Source organism: Marmota flaviventris, chromosome 16 (assembly GCF_047511675.1).
Source record: "Marmota flaviventris isolate mMarFla1 chromosome 16, mMarFla1.hap1, whole genome shotgun sequence".
NCBI classification, from domain to species: Eukaryota; Metazoa; Chordata; class Mammalia; order Rodentia; family Sciuridae; genus Marmota; species Marmota flaviventris.
In genome coordinates this window covers 73,083,500-73,110,186 of record NC_092513.1, presented here as the reverse complement: position 1 = coordinate 73,110,186, position 26,687 = coordinate 73,083,500, and the positions used below count along the sequence as shown (strand labels likewise).

Here is a 26,687-nt window from a genome sequence, read left to right as displayed (position 1 = left end):
ACTATGCAGGGTGAGTCTTTGTCCCTAGAGTTAGAAAAATGTCTTATCTCAAAGGACTGTCTTAGTGGATGGGAAGTGGGCAATTTCTCAGGGTTAAGTGGAAAAGGGGGACACAAACAATGATTTTCTTCTCAGAGTACAGCATCTTCCCTGCTTTCAGGTCTCCAAATTCCTAGTGAGGGCATAGCCAAGTTCCCCTTACTGCAAAGGGGAACCTGCAAAAATCCAAAGGAGTTACCTGGTCACTCATATCTGTTTGCACCATACTATGTGCTAGGGCTGGGCAGCAGCTTGCAGGGCCTTGTCTGCAGTTCCTTTGACATGCCTATGGCTGGAATAAGAGCTTTTTTTTAAAAAAAAAAAAAAAAAAAAGACTTGAGAAATTTGTTTAATGTAATAGCTTCAGTCATTAGGAGAAAACAAAAGCCTGGACTCCCTTCTCAGGTCCACTGGAATTTGGGTTTACAATTCAGTAATGTTGGTGTTCTTTACTAAGATTGACAAATATCTTAATAGTTTATACAGGGTGAATGATTTTTGAAATTGCAGTTTATAAGTAATCACTCATTTAAGAATTTCATAGTGTTTTTTTCAAATCAGGTATTTGAGTGACTCTGACTGTAATTTCAATGGCCGGCTGCCATGCATTATTAAACTCTCTTTTTTTTTCTTCCGAATCTTCCAGTAGACGTCTAGAGTTTAGCTAGAAGTTTTGGCTACGATACAAACAGTGATGGAAAACATATGAGCAGTAACAAGTTTTAATCTCGCTCCTCAGTACTAACATGGACTAATCTGTGGAAGCAGTTTATTCCAGTATCACCCAGGGTGCAGCCACACCAGGGTGCAGCTGTGTTAGTGAGTTTTTTTTTTTTTTCTTTTAAATGTAACACATTCTCATATTTTCTTTTTAAACAGTGCCTGAGAACATTTACATTACAGATAAGTAGTGCAGGGTGGATAAATTCTACTTTCAAGACCACTACTCTCTTCTGACAAGGTATGTTTTCATGTGTATCTTACATGTGCCAGTATATAATTATTTTATAGTCAATACTGGGAGACATTAATGTTACTAATAAACATTTGTAAATAATATGGTAAAGTTTAAAGCTTATTTTTATAGTTTCTTAAAAATCAGCATTTAAATACAAACCTAAATTTGTACTTAAAATTACTATAGTTTTATGCCTTTTGCATAATAAATTTATTTTAAATATAATCTCTTTTATAATAGCTAAGAGAAAACCAGTCATTAAGCTTTATAATAAAAACCAAACATGACTGATTTTAAAAATTACTTCAGTAGACATATGTTCTTTTAGGAAAATAACATTACTTTAGTCATTGATGATAATGAAGTTTGGGGATAAAATAGCAAATATTTATTTCAAAGTGTAAAACTGACATTTTCTAATGTGTTTTTAAAATGTGTGAATTATTCAAATATCATTTTTACTTACACATTTGAATGTCCACATTTTCTTCGATATTTTAAATGTCTTTCTTATTTTTTATGCAATGAAATGGTACTGAACAATAAATCCACATAATTTCAAAAAATACCAGCAATAGTTTAACTATTTCTATATTCCATATGAAAAATTAGGGACTGCTTTTAATAAAATCCATAGTTAGAATTTAATACATTCAAAGATTCCCTTTATCCTTTCCCAAATTTTTTATGAAATCTTAGATTTAAAATATTAGGCAATGTGTTCAATATTCTGCTCCCTGGTAATCTAAACAGAGCAGAGCATTCTTTCATGTTCATCTGTTCAGAGGTGTGGCAGCCAAGGAACAGTGGCCACATGCTTTAGGGACTGAGTCATAAAGAACCTGAAGGGTTTGTATCTCCCTAAAAATAAAGCCTCCCCCTTTTTCTTTTTTGTAATCCCACCAAGAATCATTGAGTTGTTAAAAAAGAAAAATAAATCACAAGTCCACACCCATGTAAAAGCATCTTCATGTTTTCTGTTTGCTTTTGGCATTCAGCAATATTGTGCCATAGTAGAAAGGAGGAGGATATGCAGTCTTCTATTACAACTAACCACTACATTTAAAAAGAATATTCCCATACCTGAGCTGAGGTTTGAAGGAAAATAGGCTAACTTTTGCAAGTAAGGCATTGTAGTAAATGTCAGAAAAAGGAGGGGCAGGAAGGTGTTTTTTTTTAAATAGCAGCTAGGTTGCTAGAGATATTAAAAAATTTATGAAGGAAAAACTGATATGAAAGGAAAAGCAGTCAAAAGGTCTTTAATCAGAATGCTATTTATACTTCTAAAGTAAAATTAATTGTTTCCTGTAGAAAATGTTGTTTTAAAAGCATCAGTGTCCAAAACAAATGGTACTGTGCATAACAATTTCCAAATGCATGCTTGGAGTTTTAACTTGTTAGCTTACAAGGCTGTCTTGATTATATCTGAATATGGTTTGGATTCTTTCTGTGAACCATGTGGGGCATGTTATGTTATGTCACATTTATATACTAAAACCTATAACTGGTACCTGTGAACTGATAGGAATGTGGAAGCCAAGAAGGGAAACTGCAAAGTGGATCTATAAACATGGGATTTAAAAGCACGGTGACTTGTTTATTAAACACAGTGTCTCAGAGGAAATACCATTTCACTTAGACACATTTTCCATTCCAAATCTGGGGCGGTATAAAGGACACTGTCGCATTTCTCAGCTACATTTCTAGTTCTGTTATGAAGCCTTTTGAGGACCTGGTCAAAGCGTATTTTCCAGAGGAAAGTCTGTTTACTGTGCATAAATAATAAGATGAAAATCCACTGAGAGGCTGAGCATGGTGGAAAGCGCAGCAGTGAGGAAAGAGGATGCTGCCTCAGCTCTGCCATCTCCAGGGAGTTTTGGACTCCCAAGCCTCCGCTTCTTTCTTTATAAAAAGAGGTCCCTGTAGGAATGTCTTAGAGGCCTCTCTCATGTCTAAATGGCTATGATTTATTAGTAACTGCAGGAGCACAGGAATAATATTTTAAACAGTCTTCTGATTAAGAGAAACCTGAGTCCAAAATCCAAAGCTGTCCAGGAGTAGAACACACTGGCAAAACTGGTTAAAGTCAGGGAAATATTGAGTCTTCCTGAGAACAAGATATAAATATTTTTTAAAGTTTCAAAAATAGCACAGACTAAATGATGCCAAAACTAATAAAACTGAGTTTGAGGCATATTAAGAAACTCAAAATTTTAAATAAAATTAAAAAGCATATCATTTTAAGTAAGACATGATATTCTCTATATTCTTCCTGAATGAGAAAGCACAGCTATCAAATATTCCCTCCTAGATATTCTACTATTTATCTATGGGTTAGCAACTGTGCAGCAGAACACGGGAAAGCCTAGGACCTACTTGTGGGCCAATGGAGCCTCAGGCAGAGGCCCAACACATGAGGCAGAGAGTATAAACAGTGAATTCCTCAAGGAATCAAGGCTGGCCTGACTTTTCTTTGCAAGCAACCAGGATAAGAGAACACAAAATTATTCTTATAGGGCCAAGAGAACACAGAGCTAGCACAGAGAAAATAATTTGCCAGAAGGTGTTTTGGGTGTCAATATAAGGAGTTTTCTAAAGCCATCAATGGGTAGCAGTGGATGATGATGCCTTGAGGTGGTGGGTTCCCTTTGAGTCCTTTCACCGGAGATATTCAAGCACAGTGGTTCAGAATGTTCTGGAACCTTCACCACCAAGAGGAAACTTCAATTAGACGACAGGCCCTGCATCCACAGGCCTCCATCTGTCACCAGTGAAGAGCCCAGCTACCACATTACTCACACAATTGCAACATTCCCCCTTTACTTGCAGGCAGCAGTCTCAATTGCATGTTTTCACTTCATCTCTGATTTGAATAAAGGCTTTCATGAGATACACCAGTCTAAAAAAGAAGACAGAGAATCGGAGGAACCCTGCCTGACACTCTGCTGACCCAGGGTGGGCTGCTCGGCACAGTCGCAGCGGGATATGGAACAGCAGCAAGCCTGTCACTGTTGTGCTCCCCCTTTCTCGGCCCTGTGTAGCCAGCCTCTCATTATCCTTTCTACTCCAAATTCTGCTTCTCACCCCTTATCCTGCCCCTCAGCCTGAACCTCTGGCTGGCACTGAGGGAGCTTCTCCTGAGCTCATGGAGGCTACAAGGCTGAAGGAATCTGGCAGACCAGCATGTGGCCTGCACAGGAGCAAGGCCAGCCCTTAACTCCTGCTGCCAGGCCACAAGGAAAACCAAGACATGTTCTTGGCATCTGCTCTGGAACTCCAACACATTCCTCTTATTATATGTTATATATATATTTTTCCAGTTCTGTAGTGTCCTTAGTTTTCTATTTCAGTTATATTATGTGTTAAAAGATATATTTTTTTCCTTGTGTAGACTGGGAATTTAAATCCTTATAGCTCAAAGTTTCTAGGAGAAAACATGTTGAAACAACCAACCAAATGAAAAATAAACAAACAACTTCATTAAAAATCCTTATTTCATAAGTCAGGCGCAATAGCACACCCTGTAATCCCAGTGACTTGGGAGGCTGAGGCAGTAGGATTGCAATTTCAAGGCCAGCCTTAAGTAAGACCCTGTCTCAAAATAAAAAATAAAAATGGCTGGGGATAGAGTTTAGTGGTTAAGTGTCCTGGGATTCAATACCCAATGCCCCAAAGAAACAAAACCAAAACTTTATTTCCTACAAACCAGAAAATGAGGTTAGGAATCAAGAAATTATGAACTTCAAAACAATTTCCCAGTTAGGTGCTTTTGTTTGACTTTAGGGGGAAATAAATCAGAAGAGTATCCAGGAAATCCTTAACTGTACCACCTGTGATATCAGTCGCTGGAGACGGGGCAGGAAAAGGCAAAGGTACATAGGTAAGATCAAAGCAAAGCAGACTTTGTTGGCAAACCAGAATTTTGAAAAATTTTAATGCAACATAATTTTAAAAATCATGCATGAGTGTTTGCTTCAGCAGCACATATACTAAAATTGGAACGATACAGAGATTAGCATGGCCCCTGTGCAAGGATGACACGCAAATTCATGAAGTGTTCCTTACTTTTTTGTAATAATAAAGGCGGTATAATTTAAAAAAAAAATCATGCATGAGAAAATAATGCTTCACTCACAATCTGACCACCCTTACTCTTACCAGTTATTGTGCACTATTTCAAAACTAGGTATTGTATGCTTTTTTCATATGCATGTATGTTTTCACAAATGTCTTCAGCTTTGTTGATCTCAAACAGCAACTGACAATTATGAGAGCAGAGAGACACCTAACAAAGAATATCACTTTCCGAAAGCTAGAGACACACATTCCTATTCAAATGTTTGAGATCCCCACTCCAGAGCAAGTGTACATAGCTAACATTGTCTTTTACTAGTCTATTAGTTTAGGTGTTTTATTTTTAAATTTTCTATCAATGCACCTAACATTAAAGTATCAATCTTTTTTTTTTTTTGGTACCAGGGATTGAACACAGGAGCGCTTAACCATACCCCCAGCCCCTTTTATTTCTTATTTTGAGACAGGGTCTCACTATGTTGCTTAGGGCCTCACTAAATTGCTGAGACTGGCCTCTAACTTCCGATCCTCCTGCCTCAGCCTCCTGAGTCACTGGGATTATAGGCATGTGCAACTATGCCCAACTTCAAGGATTAACTTTAACAATCACATACTTTGCTCAGAGTAGTTGATTAGGAGTTGTGGTTGTGCTTTAATAAGGGAAATATGAGAGAGAATAGAGAGAGGAGAGAGAAGTGCTCCAGCCCACCCATTCAGCATCGTGACATAATTCCTAGGGCACAGTGTGTGTATAAGAAATGCCCAGTGAATAATTCTAGCAACCTCAAACTAAGCCAGAGACAGGATTTCACATGACATTGAAAGTTTCTCATCACCATGGTTAAGAAGAGCTTTGAACCTGGAAGATGGAGCTAAAACTTAAGAATACTAAAGAATGCACTGGAATCAAGGACAAGTTTTGATTCAGCTAATGACCTAGAGCTGAATTTCCAGGGAATTGAGTATTTTGGAGGTCCAGGTGAAGCCAGGAACTAAACACTAAGGATCCAGGAACTTCAAAAAAACCTGAAGTCTAAAAAACATAATGGGTCAAAATTAGGCAGAGAGCTGAGAAACAGAGTCAGGAAAAAGTGATTCTGAAAATGAAGACCAGATGACCTTCCCTAGACCTTTGTCAGGATTTACCAGCAGGTAGGACCCACAGCATCAATCGCAACACTAAACTATAGAAAGTTTTTTGACTTTCTTAGCTTTGCTGTAATCTCTTTCCTAGTATATTCAAGCGTAGATTATCACCGAGATTGCATACACACTTGGTCAGTGTGACACAGCTACCCAGTGGGCAAATGTTCACATCACCATTTAGATTTCTGGAGCATATAAAATAATTTTCAGATTAATAACTCATAGTAGGATTTTCTAACCCTCTTTTGGTGATTAAAAAAGACACACCATGTGCAAATGTGTAGTTTAATTAAGCCAGGGAGTTAATTGCTTATTGAGTTCAGGGAAACCCAAGCCCATGCAGTGATATTAAAGCTGATTTCTGTGTTCTGGGAAATAGTAACAGCTGAGAGGACTCAGGGACTAGGGGAGGAGGTCTTCCTGAGGCAAGGCTAGCCCTGAATGAAGTCTCTCTTATTCATTCACTGTTGGCACTCAGGCGACTGAGGGCCAGAGGACTTTTAAATGACTTAGGCTGAGAAACATCCTGTGGAGCTTCTGCTAGGGAGGCCAGTAAATGCCCGCCTGCCAGGACTGGGTCTCATGAATGGGCTTCTCTGGGATACACTTATTTGGGATGATTTCATAATGTTTTTAATTTTATAGAAATTTCTAAGAATGTGCCAGTTTCACTGAAGTAGTTAAGAAACTACATGTAAACATCCCTGTGGAAATATCAGCCGACACATGGCAATGAATCTACGCTCTGAGGGTTCTCATTAATATGTTCCAGTTTTGTGTGAGCTTTAAAAAAAAAAATCATAACTAAAACCAATGCAGCACCCACCAAAAACAAAACTCAGTGGAAAAATGAATAAAGAGTCTGGACATCACTTGGATTGGATCAGGTGTTAGACAATGGAACAGATTAGAAGTAAGAAGATACCAATGACATTGTGGAAAAAGTGACCAAAGATGAGCGGAAGGTTGGAGAGAGTGAAGAGAAAATGGTTGAGGAAAATTTCCAGATGTTGTCTAAGGGACGCTGATGATGTTTCTCTGACAGGGTCATAGATATGTTTTTAAAAATATTCATTCATTTTCTAATTATATAAGCATTACTTATTGCTCATTATAAAAATTAAAGTGAAAGGGGGAAAAGACAAAAGTTGTTTGTGATTCTACTACCAAAGCTTATTTTTAACCAGGTATATGCATGTAGGTTGTTTTTTTTTCTCCTGCCTTTGCATTTGTAAGTATAGGAGGTATGGAGTTTTTATAATTGCTTTTATAACCTCATTTTAAAATGTCTTTATAAAACATCTTGTAGGTTCCAAAATATTTCATGGAATAAATAAACCCTACCCTATTTAATTTTACTGTTATCACTACGTTAACCACTAGGATTGTCTTTTAATTTTTTATATTATAAATTATTCTGTGATGAACATCTTTTTGAACTTTTTAACTATTTCCTGAGATTAGATTCCAAAAAGCAGAATTTGTAAATAGCAAATAAAGATTTTTTTTTAAAGCTCCCAAAGCTTATTGCTAAGTTGCTTTCCAAAAAGTTTTTATAAATTTACCCTCATACTACCTACCAAAGCAGAAGAATGCCATTTTATTGTATTTTTGCCAGGATGCAGAAATGCATAGATGCAGAAGTTATGTCTGTTTAAATTCTAACTTAATGCTCAATGTCTACTTAGTCCTAGATCAGTCTTGCACCTAAGAGAGCATGAAGGAATATGTGCTTCTATTGCTCTTGGCTGTGTGCTCTGCCAAACCCTTCTTTAGCCCTTCAAACATGACACTGAAGAATATGATGCTGAAGGATATGGAAGATGCAGATGACGATGACGACGATGATGACAACTCTCTTTTTCCAACAAAAGAGCCAACGCACCCCTTTTTCCCATTTGATTTGTTTCCAACATGTCCATTTGGATGCCAATGCTATTCACGAGTCGTGCACTGTTCTGATCTAGGTAAGCGCCACAGATCCACTGTTTTGAAGAATAACGCTATTTTGATAAAATTAAAAGGATAGGAATGGTCATTGCTGAAATCTGAAAAATCATCCCACTGACTACATATTTTTTTTAAAAATTTAAATGTTTAGGTGGAAGTGGGATATGGCAGCACATGCCTGTCATCTCAGCTGCTTGAGAGGCTGAGGCAGGAGGACTGCGAGTTCCAGGCCAGCCTGAGCAACACAGGGAGAGCCTCTCTTATAAGAAAAATAAGGAGCTTGGGGTTCAGTAGGGCATGTATGCTCAAGGGCCTAGGTTTGATCCCCAGCACCTCAAAACAAACAAAACAAATAAATAAATGTTTAGGTAGAGAGTACAACAAATTGCAAAGTACATCCACAGTTATTTTAAAGATCCAAAATAATAGAGAGAAATAATAGGGATCTTACAATACAGAACATTTCTTTCTTTTCCCAAATTAAAGCACTATTTCAATTTTCTTCACTGTGGTTCATATCATTGTATCAGCAAGTTGAGAATGTCATTTCTAGAAAAATTCTATGATCACAAAGTAAGATGCTTGCCCAGAACAATGAAACAGGTTATACAGAATGTGAAATCTGTAATCTAGATGTTATATATATATATATATATATATATATATATATATATATATATTTTTTTTTTTTTTTTTTTTTTGGTGCCAGGGATTGAACCTGGGGCACTCAACCACGGAAGCCACATCCCTAGTCCTTTTTATTTTATATTTTGAGACAGGGTCTTGCTAATTTGCTTAGGGCCTCACTAAGTTGCTGAGGCTGCCATTGAACTTGTCATCTTCCTGCCTTAGCCTCCCAAGTCGTTGGGATTATAGACATGGGCCACCATGCTGGTTTATAATCTAGATGTTTTAAAGATAATATTCTATTCATTTTGAATGCTGTGGGTCTAGAACTGCCTAGAAAAGAAGTGATTGAACTAAATTCTCTCTGAAATTTTCTAATTCTCTATTGAGTATCTTTTTTTAACACTTCTAATGAAGAAGCACTCAAGAGCATACTCATCTTGCTCAGAGAGAGGATGTGATCAGAAAGGGCATAAAGAGTTGTACTCAGCTACTTCCTAAAGAGGGGATACAGAGACCCGCCCCACTGTGGAGGCCAAGGTTTGGCCACAGCTCCCACAGAAGCCGATGGTCCACTAGGGCCTCTTCCGGAGTCCTCTTTGCAGATGATACACACAGCTCACCTCCCTCATAACATGACTGTGAAAGGGTCTTGATAAATTGTCACTTTTCCTCCCTCAGGAAATAAACACTTTCCAGAACTTCAATTCCATCACGGCCATGATGGGAGCAGGTTTGGCAAAAATCTGTTATCAGGAGGATCCTTTCAGCAAAACCTCCCACTTCCCACAAGACTTCCTATCACTTTCTAAAACCAAAATGATCCCTTATAACAAACAAAACTGACTCTGCCTTGCTAATTCATCAAGTTATCCCCTTTCCTCTTTCTATCTATGGTGAAAGTTCTTAAGAGTTGCTAATTTTTAAAAATATCTTTATTTTTACTTGTTTATTTTTTTTATGTGGTGCTAAGCTCGAACCCAGGGCCTCCCGCATGTGAGGCAAGTGCTCTACCACTGAGTTACAAGCCCAGTCCAAGAGTTGCTAATTTTAAAGTATGGAGGGGGAAAACACATAGGCCTACAAAGCTGAAGGTAGCTATTCAAAATATTTGGATATTCAATTCAGATTGGGGCTGCCATACATAATTGCTTTTTAGGATAAAGGCAGTTTTTTTGTTTCTTTGTTTTTGTTTTAAGTCAAAAGTGTAAATATTTACATCTCACTTTAAAATTTATAAAAAGATGAACTGAGGGACAATAAGTTTAGTATAATAAAATGCTGATGGTACAAAGTAGATAAATAAAGTGTGGATTTTCACTATAAAATTCTTACATCTATTAAAACCTTTCATAATCAAATATTGGGAAAAAAACCCAAGAAGGCCTTAGGCTCATCAATCATTTTGTTGCATGGAATGTCCAATAATAAGCAGGAGATAGGCACCTTCAGTCCAAAGACTAAAGGTTGGCCATCTACAGAAAGCAAAGAAACTAAGGAAGAACTGCATTACAAACAGCTTCTGAGTTTTTCTCATTTTTCTCAACCCAAGAAGAGGGAAAAAGTTTAAGTCTATTAATCATTTAATTAGTATTTGCCTATCTACACAAAGAGGAAGCATGCAACTGTACCTTATTCTAAGATGATAAAGACAGCTATCATTGCACCTGCAAAGAGGAACAACAACTAAAAGGTAGACCTGTGTACTTCTGGCACAAAAGTGAAAAACAGAAGTGAATCAAATACCTTTGCTCCTGAACTAATATTATGCATGATGATATAAGTAAAGGTAAATATCACACTTAGTTGCTAATGAAGAGTTATGTCGAAATAAATAAGAATTAGTTTAATAATTTATGACTAGAAGAGTCGATTACAGAAAATGGGTGGTGAAATTTATGATTATGTACATGACAATAATCTATTTTCTAAGCACAGCTTTCTATATTTTGAGCCTTCCTAAAAATGAAAAAGACCTACATGCTTCAATTTCTCACTATCCCAGCCAAAAATCTAGACGAAAGCTAGTCTTCTTCATAAGCTACGCCTCAGCTGCCTGCCAGTCCATCTTACACCCAATTATTTCACATTGAAGCCTGCAAGACCCAAGATAAAAACCATGTACAGATAAATGAGCCATGTGAAATGGCTCTGAGTATTAAAACAAAAACAAAAAAAAACCTATGTTTTTGTCATATTACAACTACTGAGTCCTGGTACTTAATGATATCCATGCATTTTAAAAAATGTACATCTCTATCATATCAGCGATCGATCTAGTCTTCAGCATGACTAATAAATAATATAACCATATATTTCTACCATTTAGAGATCTTGTCTTTGGTACGATTTTCTAGTAGTTGTAACACGTTTGCTTATTTCTCAGGTTTAACCTCGGTCCCAAACAACATTCCATTTGATACTCGAATGGTCGACCTTCAAAACAATAAAATTAAGGAAATCAAAGAAAATGACTTCAAAGGACTCACTTCACTTTATGTAAGTATTTGCTAATATTTTCAAATATTTTAAGTGAAAATCTCTATCATTAACAAAATAATTATATTGTATAAGTGTAAACATGTTTTTTAGGTGAATATGACAAAATTTCTCTATTCAGAAAAGTTATAGTCAACAAGAAATTATAGATTTAAGTCAATTAATGATTTAATTCAACTGATGTTTACTGAATAATAGCCAGGTAAAAGGTAGTGAGCTGAGAGTTGATGGTCCTTAAATGTGTTTCTAATCCATTCAGGTAACAATAATGACTATATATTAAAATGAACAAGAACACAATTATTTACAACGACCACAGCCTAGAGCATAAGCAATCTTTACCCAAACCTGTTGACTCCAGACACCACAAATTTCTAATATCAGCACATAGGACATATCTAAGTGACTAACACTCAAACCTTGCATCGAGCATGAGCAGCAAGGTAACGCTCCTGTTGGCGCCTGGGTTGCCTCCTGCAGAAGGGTCACTCTGATGGGTACCCACTGCTTTCACTACTCCTTTCCCTTTTGAATTATGCAAATAGCTCAGATTTGGAAAGTCACCATTCCAAAATACAGCTTCAATGTATGTATTTTTAAAAAAGCAAGTGGAAAACTTTTGTTTTTTAGAACTGAGGCCTCACTTAAATATTAAGACAATCATCAGCAGCACAAAAGATTCCACCAAAGATCCACTCAGCCCACCCCACTAACTTCAGACCACAGAAACTTTTGAATAATAGAAAGACCATTTTTCTAGCATCAGAAGTTGGAAATAAAAATTGTATGTGTGTGTGTGCGCAAACTTATTTATATATTTATGTAAAAATAAAAGCAAGAATAGCTTATGGGGCTGGGGCTGTAGCTCTGTGGTAGAGCGCTTGCCTTGTATTTGTGAGGTACTGAATTCGATCCTCAGCACCTAAAAAAATAAATTAATAAAGATATTGTGTAAAAAAAAATAAAAAAGAACAGCTTATGACTGCTTCCACTACTTCAGCCCACATTCAGCTTAGATGACCACAAGAATACTAATGACATATTTAATACCTGAGCTATGTGAGCTTTCAATTTGTCATATCATTATTTTGTTGCATTTTTAGGAGTCTTCCAGGTATTTATTCCACATGTACTCCTGTTATTCATTGGGAAATGATAATCTAAAATGTGTCAGGAACATTCTTAGGTCTCTTTAGCATTTTCTTAATCAACTTCTATATGGCAATTTTGTTTAAGGGTGAACATTCTGGAGTCAAGTAGAGCTGAGCCCAAATCTGTGCTCTAACGGGGAAATGGCCTCACCTTCCTCAGCTGTAAGAGAATGTAATAATAGCATGAATTTCACAAAATGGTTATAAGGTTAAATCAGCAAATACATGTAAGGTGCTTAGCAATGGTAGGGTCCCCACCCCCATCTTTTAGCCAATGTTACTACCAGGCCAATATGAGTAGGCTGACCCAACATACTCATGTAAAGCTGTTTTGTTTTGTTTTGTTTTATGAGACGGGGTCTTGCTCTGTTGCCCAAGCTGGCCTTAAACTCCTGGGCTCAAATGATCCTCTCACCTCATCTTCTCAAGTAGTTAGGACTACAGGCTACACCACTGCACCAGGATGTAAAGTACTTTTAAAAGTACATGTTTTATACTTGAATTATAGGTATATTGCACACTTAAGGAGAATAAAAATATTTTAGACAGTTTACAAATCTTTTACGTTTCAGTTGCTTGTTTAGCATTGTGACTCTCACACAAAGGGTGACATATGTAGAGAGTGAATGTAATCTATGACATTCAGGCCTCCCAGCTCACTTCTTGCTGCTATTAAAGACACATTCACCATGACTTCTTGTTGTTTTACTTCTGCACAATACACTTTTCTTCTGTCCTTATACATAATCACACTGCTTATTAATGATAACTTTAATGTTCCATGACAGCCAGTTCCTCGTGTGAAAACCAACACTGGCAGTACGCTGATCTAGAGTCACTCTGCCAGCCTATCATGCTGGGTTAGCATTTGACAATGCTGCATAAAAACTTCCATTTGAGCTTTATTACTCATCCTTCCTTTTATGCAGCTCCAGCAACTCCATGTCTTCACCATAGGAAACAAACAAACAAACAGACAAAAGCTCATGTACTGAGTCTGAATCTCACTGAGGCACACACCAGTTCGGGGCAGGGCAGCTCTGACCCTTGCAGGATGATCACAGACATGTTCTGCATTACTCAAAGGAGAGCAACTCTTTCTGTTAAACTTAAACCTTATGGGGTCAAGTGAGGTTCACAAACCATCTTTGTGATGCACCAACTTGCTAAACTCCCCACCTCAAAAAACTAAAGGAAAAGAACACTCTCCTAGCTGGCCTCACATACTCAGAAAGGTGCATATCTTGACAGTTGGCAATAAGATGCAATCTCCCCTCTTCTCCTAGGCTTAACCTTTCCAGGTGCAACCTTTAACAGTAGTGGTATGTCTAGAAGGTGAGAAAAGACATGCAAAGGGCTGAGTGAAATGGTAATCATGATGGTAAAGAGTGTTTACTGGGCAACCTAAGTGCATATATTTCTGCTATGAAAAACAACGATGTGAGTAGTACCAGTCAGGCCTGTTCAATCAGTCTGGAAACAAAAAGAAGACTGCTTTAGAATGGAATTGTGATCAAATCCCTGAAAGGAATTATCCTCAACTTATATCTTAAGAAAATCAAAGGGTCTACAATAAGAGGGACAAAAAGGTTCTGAAGATTCTAAGCAATCTGCCAGCATCCTTGGCACACACTGAAAACTATATCTTTACAGCTGGCAAAGAAAATGACTAAGCTATGTCATTTTGTAATAAAAATTGTTATCAAGGGGTGGGGCTATAGCTCAGTGGCAGAGCACTTGCCTTGCAAGTGTAAGGCACTGGGTTCAATCCTCAGCACCACATAAAGAATAAATAAAAAAAGATATTGTGTCCATCTACAACTATAAGAATACTAAGGAAAAAAAGAAAGAAAAGAAAATGGTTATCAGAAGACCAATATATCCCAGTTTGCCCAGGATGTTCCCAGGTTGGGTTCTGAAATTCCTACATCCCAATTTGATGGTTCTAGCAGACCAAGGTAGCTGGTCACAAAAAGGACTTGGCCACAAAGAGCACAGTCACCCTGGTATTAAGCTCTTTACTCTCTGGGGTTAGATTCACCTCAAGGATGCTGCCTTGTAGCCCTGAGAAATATCCACATAATTGAGACAGGGGTGCACCATTTCTCAGGATCCACTGCTACCTCAAGGCCTGAAAATATGCCAGAATGCTGAGGGAACTTGGTAGGAGGGGTTTTCCTTACAGGTCTTTGCTCTGGGAGAAATGGTAAACATTAGCACACATGAAAAAAGTGAGGCTTTCAAGGTCGATTAAATCATGCAAAAGTATTTTGTAGAGTAAACAGATATCATTTAAGATAAAAATAACATTGTTGGTCACTTCCACAAGGGTTGGGTAGAGGTTAAAGCCTCAACCATGACTGTATCACCTACTCAAAGATAAAAAAAGATAAGTGTGTATCAAAAGGCATAATGTTAATCAATAAAGCTTTAATTGTTCCTACTCCGTAGTAAACAATGTTTTTAAAGCCTGGATTGGACCAGGAAAATTTTTACATAGTTTTCAAGTACATAAATGACCTAAATCATATTGATTTTAAAGATGAATCATTATTGAATATCAGTAAATCAAATCCACTTTCTAATACTATGTAACTTACTATGCTTATCTAGGCTCTGATTCTGAACAACAACAAGCTAACAAAGATTCACCCAAAAACCTTTCTAACCACAAAAAAGCTGCGAAGGCTGTATTTATCCCACAATCAACTAAGTGAAATACCACTTAATCTTCCCAAGTCACTAGCAGAGCTCAGAATTCATGATAATAAAGTTAAGAAAATACAAAAGGACACCTTCAAAGGAATGAGCGCTTTACACGTGTTGGGTAAGTTATTCCAATAAATGGGCCATCTTGAAATCATCATTAACATGCAAATACTGAAATTTATTATCATTATTTTAGGATTTCTAAGATAAACTGTTCATAAACCAATGAGAATATGAAATAAAGCTTAGGGTGGCATCTCAGGCCTTGCAGTCCTAGCAAACTCAAGAGTCTGGGAAAACAGCAAGACCCCAATTCTAAATAAATAAAGAAGAAACAAAAGTTTCTTGGGAGTTGATGTATCACTGGGTTTTCTAACAGTTTCTAATAATTAAAGAAAATATGGCTTTTGTAGTACATAATCTCTTTCTCAAGAATCTCCTTTGAAATTCCTAGTGTGGGCTCTGTTTTATGAACTGAACCCTAAGTAATAAAATCTACGCTATTCTTATTTAATATAAAGGTAATATTTTTAATTTATCACATAAACTACTAAAATATAATGTACAAAGCTAATTCATATATCATTTGAAATGTAAACCTTTTTGTTATCTGCTTAAGGAGTATTGATCTAAGCAATTTTTGTTATGTGTTTTAAACTCCAGTATATTTTACTTGTAACACCCATCAAATAACCATGCCATTCCTCTGCAATATCCATTCAAAATTCCTAACCAAGATTCTCATTCATTTATTCACTAATTTAACCAAGTACCTGCACTGACCAAACAGCCTCTTATTAGCAATTCCTTGAAGTTATCTTTCTGCTAATCACATAATTTCTAATTAACTTGTGATTAAAAATAGTTTGGAAGACAAAACAGAAAACACAAATGCTTCGAATTATATGAAGAATGATCTTTTTTTTTCTGAAGCAATATTATTACAACAAAACTTTTATCATGCTTACTATTGGAGGAGAATGATAATGTAATTTATTAATTTAAAGCAAAAAAGTGATCCTATTATATATTCCAGTTTACAAAGTACAAAGGAAACTTTCCTGAAACCAACAGAAATGAGAGTAAATCAACAGGAATGATGAAATCCACACTTCTTAAAATATTCTTGGAATGTGTCTCTCTGCATTGTGAATTTCCTTTGCATAACAAGCTATGTGTGCTAAATCATGTCATTTCCCCCACAGAAATGAGTGCAAACCCTCTTGATAATAATGGGATAGAGCCAGGGGCATTTGAAGGGGTGACAGTATTCCATATCAGAATTGCTGAAGCAAAACTAACCTCAGTTCCTAAAGGTATGTATTTGCTTTAAGACAATATTTTTAAAATTGTCCTCTTTTAATGACCATTAAATGTAGTATTGTAAACTGAACAGTATACATTGTCAAAACTATACTACAATTAGAAATCCTTGTATCAATGTATCTGGTCAGAGTAGTATGAATTTAACTTTGTTTCACATACACATAGGGAGCCTTATATAGTGATTATTTTTTTGACAATATTAAACTGCAATATTTTTCCCCAGTAAAAATAAATATTAAGAAGCAATGAACTTTTTATTTTCCTTCTTTTTTTTTGACATTTACTCACCTATGTCTGACATCAGAGGCAGACAATTCTGTAGAGAAAAAATACAGATAGTTGGCCAGACCGTACCCCCAGCTGAGCTGCCACACTTGAGGTAAAGCCCTTGAGGCCTTATGGAGGTGCCTGGCTCTGGTGAGAGTGGATGTACACTGGTTCTCCAACAGCTCCCTTCTAGGAGTGCTATGAAGAGGAATGCACTAACAGAGAATGGTTTCGGGAAAGTGTCTGGCCTAGAAGGCGTCCTCTCCTAGCAAAAAACTTACCTGAAGGAACACTGCACTCTTGATGCTGGCTTTAAGAGAATTAGAAGCTGGCATTTCAATGTCTCCTTAACTTTGTTAGATGACCAGTTTTCTACAATGTCATCTCCATGCTCCCTGATGACTAGCTGGACAGAATTACCTTTATGGGAACTCATACTCAAAATTTTGCTTTCCTTGACCCAGAAAAGGGCTCTGTGCTTTGACAATTATCTAGGTCAGAAATAACACCATGTGAGTAATAATATGTTTTTCACTCTCAAACACATCTTTCAGTATCCACTAGTAAAAGCAGCAACTTTATCGTAACCCCTCTCTACTACCAACCTGATCCAGAGATAAACAAAACAAATATAAACAGAGAACTTGAGATACAGTGAACTTATTATTAATAACAATTATTAGTAATTGTTATTATCAATCAACTAATCTTTCACCTAGGTTTCACTTAGGTGAAAGACAATTTTTCTATCAGAAAAAAAAAAAAAAAAAACCAGTTAAATCCAGACTATACCAATAAAAAACACTTTCATTGAGCCTTAAAGGAGGTAGCTGTTTTTTTACAAGAAATCTAAAATGTTAACCTTAAGCTTTTCAGTTTTAAAATACCTATGCAATAGGTAAAATATATAAAAATCCCTTTTTTATGATGGAAGCTGACAGGGAAAAAAGGAAAGTCAGGACAAGGAAGGGAGTGAAGGTAGAAGGAGGAGAGGAGGCAAGACTGAAGGGCAGGAGGAGGGAGCTGCTGCGTCAGGCTGTGGCACTTGGCAAGGTGCCCTGGTTGTTCTTTATGTTCACAGATCTGACACACGTAACCAGGCAGGGCCACTTGTACATTCACACTGGTGGGCTTTCTTATACTGCAAAACACCCCAGTTATAATTCTCAAATTTCAAACTGCATCTCAGGGTTAACTTCTCGTGAAATTCTCAACATTCTCTGAAAGCTTAAGGAATGTTAGAAAATTAAACTACAATCTCTCAACTTACATAACTACTCCTTCAAGGTCTGACATTCAGAAACCAGTTAAACTATATTCTGCTTTTGTAGTTTATTCACTAAAATGTGATGGCTGACTTTCTGCATATCACAATTCCATCCATACTATCCCTTGTGACAGGATGAAGTGATAGACCTCTCAGGAGTCCCTACTAGGAAGAGTTAATAGGAGAGTCTTCCTTCTTATTCACTTGGGAAATTCTGCATAATTGCATTGCTTGCAATGTGTGTAGGCGGTGTGGTGGCAGTGGCTGTAGCACCTGTGTGGGGAACAGGGTGGGAACAGACATTCCTGTAGAAGCCTATTCAGGCTTCCCATGTCCACATTCACTGAGCTTCTGCCAGATTCACACCTCTGCTCACACCTGTTTTAGAGGCCGTGTTCCACTTTTCTCTGTGGTCACTCACCTTCCTCAAATTCTTCAAACCCTCTTTCAAAGATTTTGCTTTTCTCAGACATCCTACAATCTACTCTAGAAGAGTTGGCACATTACACCATCCATTTTTCAGTGAGGACACAAGGTCTTTGAGCACAGAACATTTATCTTACATACTGGAAGGAACATACAGTCATCCCATAAAATATAATTAAACTTAGTTATTTAGAATTCAAGGAATTAGAAACAACCTAAGTTTAGAAGAATTATTTTCTTGCTCTCTACTAACTTTGAAAGTTCAAAATAAATCCTGAAATCAAAATTAATTAAGCCACGAAGACTACTGATATATATATAAAATCCCTTTTTTGGTAGTAGAGAGGGGTTATGATAAAGTTGCTGCTTTTACTAACAGATACTGAAAGACAGCTGTTTCAGAGTGAAAAACATATTATTATGTTTTATATAATGTTATATATATTTTGTTATATATATATATATGTATTTAGTTATGTGTGTGTGTGTGTGTGTGTGTGTGTGTATGGACATTTTAATGACTTTCATCAGTCTTCATCGTTAATGTAGGAAGAAAATGTTTCAGCAAAAGTTGAAGGAAAAAAAAAAGCTGTTCCCATCTACCTACCTAGAACCTTTGGTTGACAAATAATTTATTATATAGAAAACAAAACAAGGCCTGACTGAATTTCTGGCCAGTCTCTTTCATTCAAGCTTCATCCAGCCTTGTCAGGATATACCTGACGTGTTCAGGAGAAAGAACATTCACGGGGTGTCTGCCATGTGATGGCACAGCAGACACACTTCCTAATTTATAAAGAAAAAATAATAATGCAATGAATTGTCTCAGTGTAAATATTTGTATAATTATGTTAAAAAAAAAAAAACCTGGGCTGGGGTTGTGGCTCAGTGGTAGAGCACTTGCCTAGCATGTACAAGATGCTTGATTGAATTCGCAGCACCACATGTAAATAAACAAATAAACAAAGGTCCATCGACAACTAAAAAAAATATTTTAAAAAACTTAATTGGTCACTTTTTTGTACTACTTCATTACTTGAGAGAATTAATCCTTTCAGCTACTTTTTGTATTAAAACTGTAGGACAAGTAATTTAATAATTGATAAGGGAATTTATTTAGAGAGCAATCCCAACTTACAAATCCATGAAGAATGATAAAATCAAAAAGTCACAGTGGTGTATACCTGCAATCCAGCTACTTAGGAAGCTGAGGTGGGAGGATGCTGGGCTCTGGAGTTTGTGGCTAGCCTGACAGCAAAGAGAAACCCCAACCCAACCCCAAGCAAAGAAAGAAAACAGAAAGTCACCATTTTACAATTCCTCTTATGAATGAATAAATGCCAAAACCATCCGTTGAAAGGTGATCTTCCTGACTCTGCATCTCTGGATCTGAGGGCCAGGTCATAAGAAACAAGGGGTTAGGATTCTGATAAATAACATCTGGAAGCTGTAGACAATTTACAAAAAGAATGTCTCAAGTCAATATTTGAAATCAACAGAATAGGAAGAAAAAGGAAGGAGTATATTATAGGAGATCTTAAAAGACATAAATCAAACCAATTGTAAAATGATATATTTGAGACACCTGGGATGGAGGGTGACCATTAGATGATAGTAAAGAATTGTTAATTTTATTAGATGTGTTATCAATGAGGTTAAAAGAAAGACAAGCTTTTCAGTTAGACATTAAGTGAAGTGTTCATAGGTGAAATTACACTGTATGAGAATTGAGTTTAAATACTATACCAATCAAAGAAGTGACTAAACAAATAAAAAACAAATAGATAAATCAGTAAATAAATGGGGGTAAATATAACAAGATCAGAAAAAAATGGAAATAACTGTTGAAGCTGGACAACAGCAGGATAATTAATAATAATAGTTTCCATTTTTGTGTATAGATGAAATTTTCCATGATAAAAAAAAAATTAAAGTAAGTACTTAAACAATTGCCTGAATCCATAATCTGATACTTGACAAGTAAATAGTGGGGGTTGGTTTTACTTAATCTAACAAACATCTTTCTCTTCTTATTAGACCTACCATCTACTTTATTGGAACTCCATTTAGATTATAATAAAATTGCAACTGTGGAACTCGAGGATTTTAAACGATACAAAGAACTGCAAAGGTAAAAGTTTCCAAAATCTTAACATACAAATGGTAGACCCTATGACTAAGATAGTAATGAAGCTTCTTGGAGAACATGTACAGGGGGGCTAGGGATATAGCTCATTTTGGAAAGTGCTTGCTTTGCATGCACAATGCCCTGGGCTCGATCCCCAGCACGCACGCACACACACACACACACACACACACAAAAAGCCAACAGGTATGTAAAAATTTGGAATGTGATAGACATCATTATCCAGTATGAAGACAAAAATTGGTATCAACATACTTTATATACAACCAGAGATAAGAAAATTGTGCTGTATATGTGTATTAAGAATTGTAATGCATTCAGCTGTCATTTATTTATTTTAAATAAAAGAGAGAGTGAGAGAATGTGTACAGGGAAACTAGTTGAGATCATTGCTATTGCTACTGAAAAGTGTGAAGGGAATACTAGAAAGAAACATTGTTTTTACTGTCTATACTAACATCAGAGGCAAACCAGTGGAAAGAAGACAAAGGCACTCTGTGAATTTTCCATTTGCTAGATTTAGCACAGATAATTTTCTAAAAGTGGGAGGAAATAGTTGTTCCATACTGAAATAGGTTAGTAAATAAGGCCATAAAACACTTTTCTGTGATCATATAAAAAAATAGGTCAGACTTATATTATAACTAGTTTTGTGTGTGGTATTTTCAGCGAACTCTATCAAACCTAGCCATCTGCATGAGTTAATGCATTTCATATCATTTTTAGGCTGGGCCTAGGAAATAACAGAATCACAGAAATTGAAAATGGAAGTTTTGCTAACATACCACGTGTGAGAGAAATACACTTGGAAAACAATAAACTAAAAAAGATCCCTTCAGGATTACAGGAGTTGAAATACCTCCAGGTAAAACATTCTACTTGTGTTTGGCAGACATGAGCTCTTTAATTTTTATAAAACACTCAAGGAAAAACCAAGCAAGTAGCACAGGTAACTCAGACACAAGTACTCTCCAGGTTGCATGAGGTGTTCTACCAGGTAGGACTACAAAGCTGTCACCTGAGAAGTTCAGGTCCTATAACCACCTTCAGTTTCTCCTACTGATACTGCTAAGGTCATTGTTGCAAAGCTTCGGATCCAGCTAACTTCAAGTTTCTGAAGTTTCTGAGGTAGGACAGCTAAGGACACCAAGAAGGATACTATATGCTTTTGTTCTTGAAATATTTCACAAGGCAGAGCAAGAGGATTAGGATCCAGGTATTTTCACCATCAATGTGGTGTTAGATTAGAAGTAGATATGCTTTTTTAAATATTCAAACCCAAATATATAATTGACTGAAAGTCACTCTTTGGAGTATCAAGAGTTCACTTTGGGGTGGAGATGAGCTCAGTGGTAGTGTGTTTGCCTAGAATAAAAGGTCCTGATTTGATTTTCAGTGCCACTAAAAAAAATTCACATTTTATCATTTGTTGCTTTTCATTATTAGAAATCATTCCTTTCTCATTGAGCAGCTCTTAATTTGCTGGCAATTGTCACAGAAAGTGAAGAAAATATTTTGCACATAATTCTAGGACTTTCACAATCTCAATGGCTTTTCTCTACGGCCTCAGATTAAGAATCCCTACTTAATATTATTTCACCTTAATCCATTTTTCTCATGTGCAAAGCCTTTCTCTTCTAAGAAGAAAAAGACACCCTGAGAACAACAATGAGAACAAAATGGGGCACTGAGCACTCAACTTCTTCTAGATTTTGTTCTGATCCCTCTTTAAACAAGTTTTGCTTCTGTATTCCTTGGAAACACATCCATCTAAGGATGTGCTGTATGCAGGTGTGGATCTTGGGGCAATACCTGCTCTGATGTTTCTGAAAGCTGCATCTGTACAACGGCTAGCAGTGACCACAATCTGGCTACCTCAAGCCAGTCCTCCTTGATCTCACATCTGCTATTCTGTGCCACTCAGATCCCAACTTCTTCTCTTTCTCATATCTACCTGCACTCCTACTAGATTTTTTTTTTTTTTTTGGTACTGGGGACTGAACCCAGGGGCACTTAACCACTGAACCACATCCTCACTCCTTTTTATATTTTATTTTTGAGACAGGGACTCACTAAGTTGCTTAGGTCCTTGCTAAATTGATGAGACTGGCTTTGAACTCATATCCTCCTGCTTCAGCCCCCAAGCTACTGGGATCAAAGGCTTGTGCCATCATGCCTGGCTTATTAGCATTTTTTAAATGAACAAAATTGTGGCACAAACAGAGAAGAATACATGTCACATGTATACAATTCAATGAACATCCACAAAGTAAACACATCCCACACACAGCCTGTTGTCACTCACAGTGAGGTCAGAGCTGTGATGAAGGATGTTGACCTCTGACACTGAGCAGCGGGGGACATGCAGAGGGACCACACAAAGCCTCTGTCACAAAATCTTAATATTAATATAGGACAGAGGAGAGTTAAACGCCAAAGAAATATTTTAGCAATGCCTGGAGTTTTCATAATCACAGATCCATCTTAAATAAAAGCAAAATTTAGAGGTAACAAGAGTCAAAGCCAATAACCCAGCTTTGCCAGCAAGAGGCTCCTACTTTTTAATATGCCAAAACGCTATCAGGCAAGCAGTTTGCTTTTACTTCCCAAATCTAAATAAAAGCCTGAAGAAGAAACAGAAAAGCAGTTAATGGGATGAAAGTTCATCGTTCTTTATGAGTAATAATTTTAAAAAACACATATGTGGCTTATAAAACTGTGATTTGTCCACTGCTGCAAAATAAAGATTCAACTACTGATATAGTATTACAAATATGTATTTAAGATGTTGACAGACACATCTTTCTATAAAACAAATTACAGCTTCTTTCCACAATAGAAAATGCCAGCCAGTGTTCCTTCATGTTCATGTTGTGAGTTGAATTCCTAGATCACTGAATTTCATTCCTTTGCTCATTTCTAATACTTTCAAAACAAATTAATGTAAATATGGCACTGAAAAAACTATTTACACAAATCAGGGGTGGGAGGAGCTAGGGGACCCAGCTGATCAGGCAGTATGCTCTGAGCCATGGCACCAATGGCACCAGTTTTATGCCATACAGGCCGTCTCCCAAATATGAACTTGGAGTTGTTAGAACAGTATTTAACATGCATAAATAAGTGTATCTCTTTTAAGTGAAAATACATTCAAGTCAATGAAAAATAAACTGCTGAATAATGTCATAAATGCTGACTATAAACAGAATACCTTCTTTGTACATTTACTGTGTATTTTAATCCATTCTTTTTTCCTACTACAACAGATAATCTTCCTTCATTCTAATTCAATTACAAAAGTGGGAGTGAATGACTTCTGTCCAACAATGCCAAAGATGAAGAAATCTTTATACAGTGCAATAAGTTTATTCCACAATCCAGTAAAGTACTGGGAAATACAACCTGCAACATTTCGTTGTGTTTTGGGCAGAATGAGTGTTCAGCTTGGAAACTTCAGAAAGTAATTACTAATGTATGCTGAATATTAAATTCAAAAATTCTTACATTTGGAATACTTGAACTCTATTAATAATGGTGGTATTATACACATACACAAAAATCTATCTCATATGGTAAATGACAAAAAATTTCAACAGAATTTTGCCAAACTATTGATACATAAGGATTAACAGAAATAAGCATGTATTGCAGTTTCATTTTGCATACAAATGATTTTACATAAATTTCTTGCTTGAACATTCCTTTCTCAGTAACAAAAAAATAGACATTCAATATTTAACCTTCAGTTATCAAGTGCATTTCAAAAACAACGGTACTGTAAATGGAATGCTTGACTTAGCAACATTTGTGCTTTTTCATTTGTTTTCAGAAACACAAAACTGACAGCTATATGAAGAGTACACTATACTATTCTTATTCTTTATTAACTTGGGTAGTACTGTAATATTTCTAGTCATGTTCAAGTATGGTTTGATATAACCACATTGAAATCCTCATGTGTTAGAGCATGTTTTTTATTTTTAAAACTAACTTCTTATAATAAAACTTCCAGTAAGTATTCATTACCAATCAACAGATGCTATTCGTAAAAGCTGGTTTTTTGACTGTAGCACATTGTTTTCTTTTTTTTTAATTATTACCTGACTATAAAATCTCTGTAAAAATGCATCGTGAGTGTTTATATAAAATCTGTAACTCACATTTTTTATTCAGTTATTATAAGCTTTTAATAACATGTCAATTGTTAGGTTACATAACATTGTCACCTCAACTGTAAGGAATATTTTTAGGATGTCCCTTGGAAAGACCTTGTTTGGAAGACTCTGAACACTGTCAGTTCTACACTAATTTGACTCTTCAAATACATAGTAGACTGGACAACTCTGAGAAGCACACGTGGTCTAATGGAATAGGCAAAGAATCAAAAAAAAAAAAAAAAAACTGAAGACTCTGTATAAAAGTTAAGAATACTTTGATTTTTTAAAAATTGGCATTCAGCATAAGTTAAGTGAAATTAGAAAGTAAGAAAAACATCATTAAAAATATTGGTTCAAAATAAAATATTTGTGCTCTGGTCTAATTCCTTTTCCACCTGGGAACACAGTTCTTTTCAGAAAAATCTAATTTATGGATAACATTTTTAGAGCAGCATTAATTTTCCCTCCTTCCCTCCCTCCCTCCCTCTCTCTCTCTCTGGGGAACTGAGCTACATCTTTAGTTCCTTTTATTTTTTATTTTGAGAGAGGTTCTCATTAAATTGAACTTATAATCCTCTTGCCTCAGCTTCCTGAGTCCCTGGGATTACAGGTGTGTGCCACCATGCCCAGCTAATGTTTATTCTCAGTAACAGTACTAAAAAAATCATATAAGTCTTGCACTATTAAAGATAATCGCACCTTTATGTTAAACTACCTCAAAAACTAGATTTAACTTATTATTTTTTGTAGGGGAGAAAATAACATACAAAAGGGGTAGAGGGCCGAAATCAAGGTTAAGAATGGGTATATAAAATCTCCTATCTTTTGTGGTGCTAGGGTTGGAACCCAGGGTTTAGTGCATGTTAGGCAAGCACTCTAGCTCTGAGCTACACACTAAGGTCTCATTCTTGACAGCAGTTCGTCAATTTTGGCACTATTGAGATTTTGGGCCAGATGGCTCTACACTGTAGAATGTTTCTGCAGTTCCCTGGTCTCTACCACCAGATGCTAGCAACACCTGCATCTTCTGCCCATCTCTGTTGTGATAATCAACAATTTCTCCAGATTTTGCCAAACGTTCCTGAGGAGGACAGGAGATGAAACAAAATCTCAATTGATTGAGAACAGTTACTTTAACAGGAAATTTACTTAATTTTTTTTTCAGGTTGTTCCAATGATCAATCTTGCCCCCCCACTTTCCCTCCCACCCCTCTGCCCTATCTAGAGTTCATCTATTCCTCCCGCTCCCTACCCCACTATGAATCAGCCTCCTTATATCAGAGAGAACATTAGGCATTTGGCTTTTGGGGATTGGCTAACTTCACTTAGCATTATCTTCTCTAACTCCATCCATTTACCTGCAAATGCCATGATTTTATTCTCTTTTATTGCTGAGTAATATTCCATTGTGTATATATGCCATATTTTTTTTTATCCATTAATCTACTGAAGGGTATCTAGATTTTAAGACATAAATTTGCAAATCTGTAACAAAACTGCTACTTTGGTGAAAACTGTAGAGGGAAGATCACAGTGTGATTAAAAATAATAAAGATTGGGCTGGAGATGTAGCTTAGTAGGAGAGTGCTTGCCCAGCGTGTGTGAGGCCCTGGGTTCAATCACCAGCACTCCAATAAATAAATACATACATAAAGTAAAGTGAAATAATAAGAGTCAATTACCAGTACACAGAGAGGAACACAGGGCTCTAAGCTGGAAATCCAGTTCCATTTCCAGTCCAGGGCAAGTCATCATCTCTTGGACCCCTTGGATCCTGCTTTCTTATCTTTAGAGGATAGAGGCGACAACACAGATCTATGAAGTTGTTATGAGACTTGAGTGATAAAAATGAATGTGAAATGCTTTGCAAACCAAAAGTTCATAAAACATGAGCAACTATTATACCAGACAACTATGGACAGACAAAAAAAATTAAAGATCATTA

General features: G+C 36.4%; 2 protein-coding genes and 1 non-coding gene across 4 annotated transcripts in view; 2 read left to right on the top strand and 1 right to left on the bottom strand.

The window, feature by feature from the left end:
- The window catches only part of Cenpp (centromere protein P), a 240,887-nt gene that overhangs the window by 109,104 nt on the left and 105,096 nt on the right, over positions 1–26,687 (bottom strand). The gene's annotated exons all lie outside the window — the stretch shown is intronic.
- Aspn (asporin) lies at positions 742–25,091 on the top strand. Of its 2 annotated transcripts, XM_071602775.1 has the most exons (9): positions 742–1,000; positions 4,781–4,877; positions 7,906–8,184; positions 11,181–11,293; positions 15,058–15,271; positions 16,359–16,469; positions 20,477–20,570; positions 21,312–21,450; positions 23,852–25,091. In XM_071602775.1, exons 3-9 carry the CDS (start codon positions 7,935–7,937, stop codon positions 24,047–24,049), a joined length of 1,119 nt encoding a protein of 372 aa, XP_071458876.1. In that variant the 5' UTR covers positions 742–1,000; positions 4,781–4,877; positions 7,906–7,934; the 3' UTR covers positions 24,050–25,091. The 2 variants fall into 2 exon arrangements, with proteins under 2 accessions (XP_071458876.1, XP_027806765.1); XM_027950964.2 differs by lacking the exon at positions 4,781–4,877.
- LOC114104770 (U6 spliceosomal RNA) lies at positions 4,963–5,066 on the top strand. The gene has a single exon (XR_003584889.1). It is a non-coding gene; the product is annotated as a U6 spliceosomal RNA (small nuclear RNA).

Bases quoted from the DNA above. Each gene is read 5' to 3' on its own strand.
- Aspn (XM_027950964.2), top strand. From the start codon at position 7,935: ATGAAGGAATATGTGCTTCTATTGCTCTTGGCTGTGTGCTCTGCCAAA. The intron at 8,185-11,180 runs GTAAGCGCCACA...CTTATTTCTCAG, and splicing joins CGTGCACTGTTCTGATCTAG to GTTTAACCTCGGTCCCAAAC. The intron at 21,451-23,851 runs GTAAAACATTCT...CTACTACAACAG, and splicing joins AGGAGTTGAAATACCTCCAG to ATAATCTTCCTTCATTCTAA.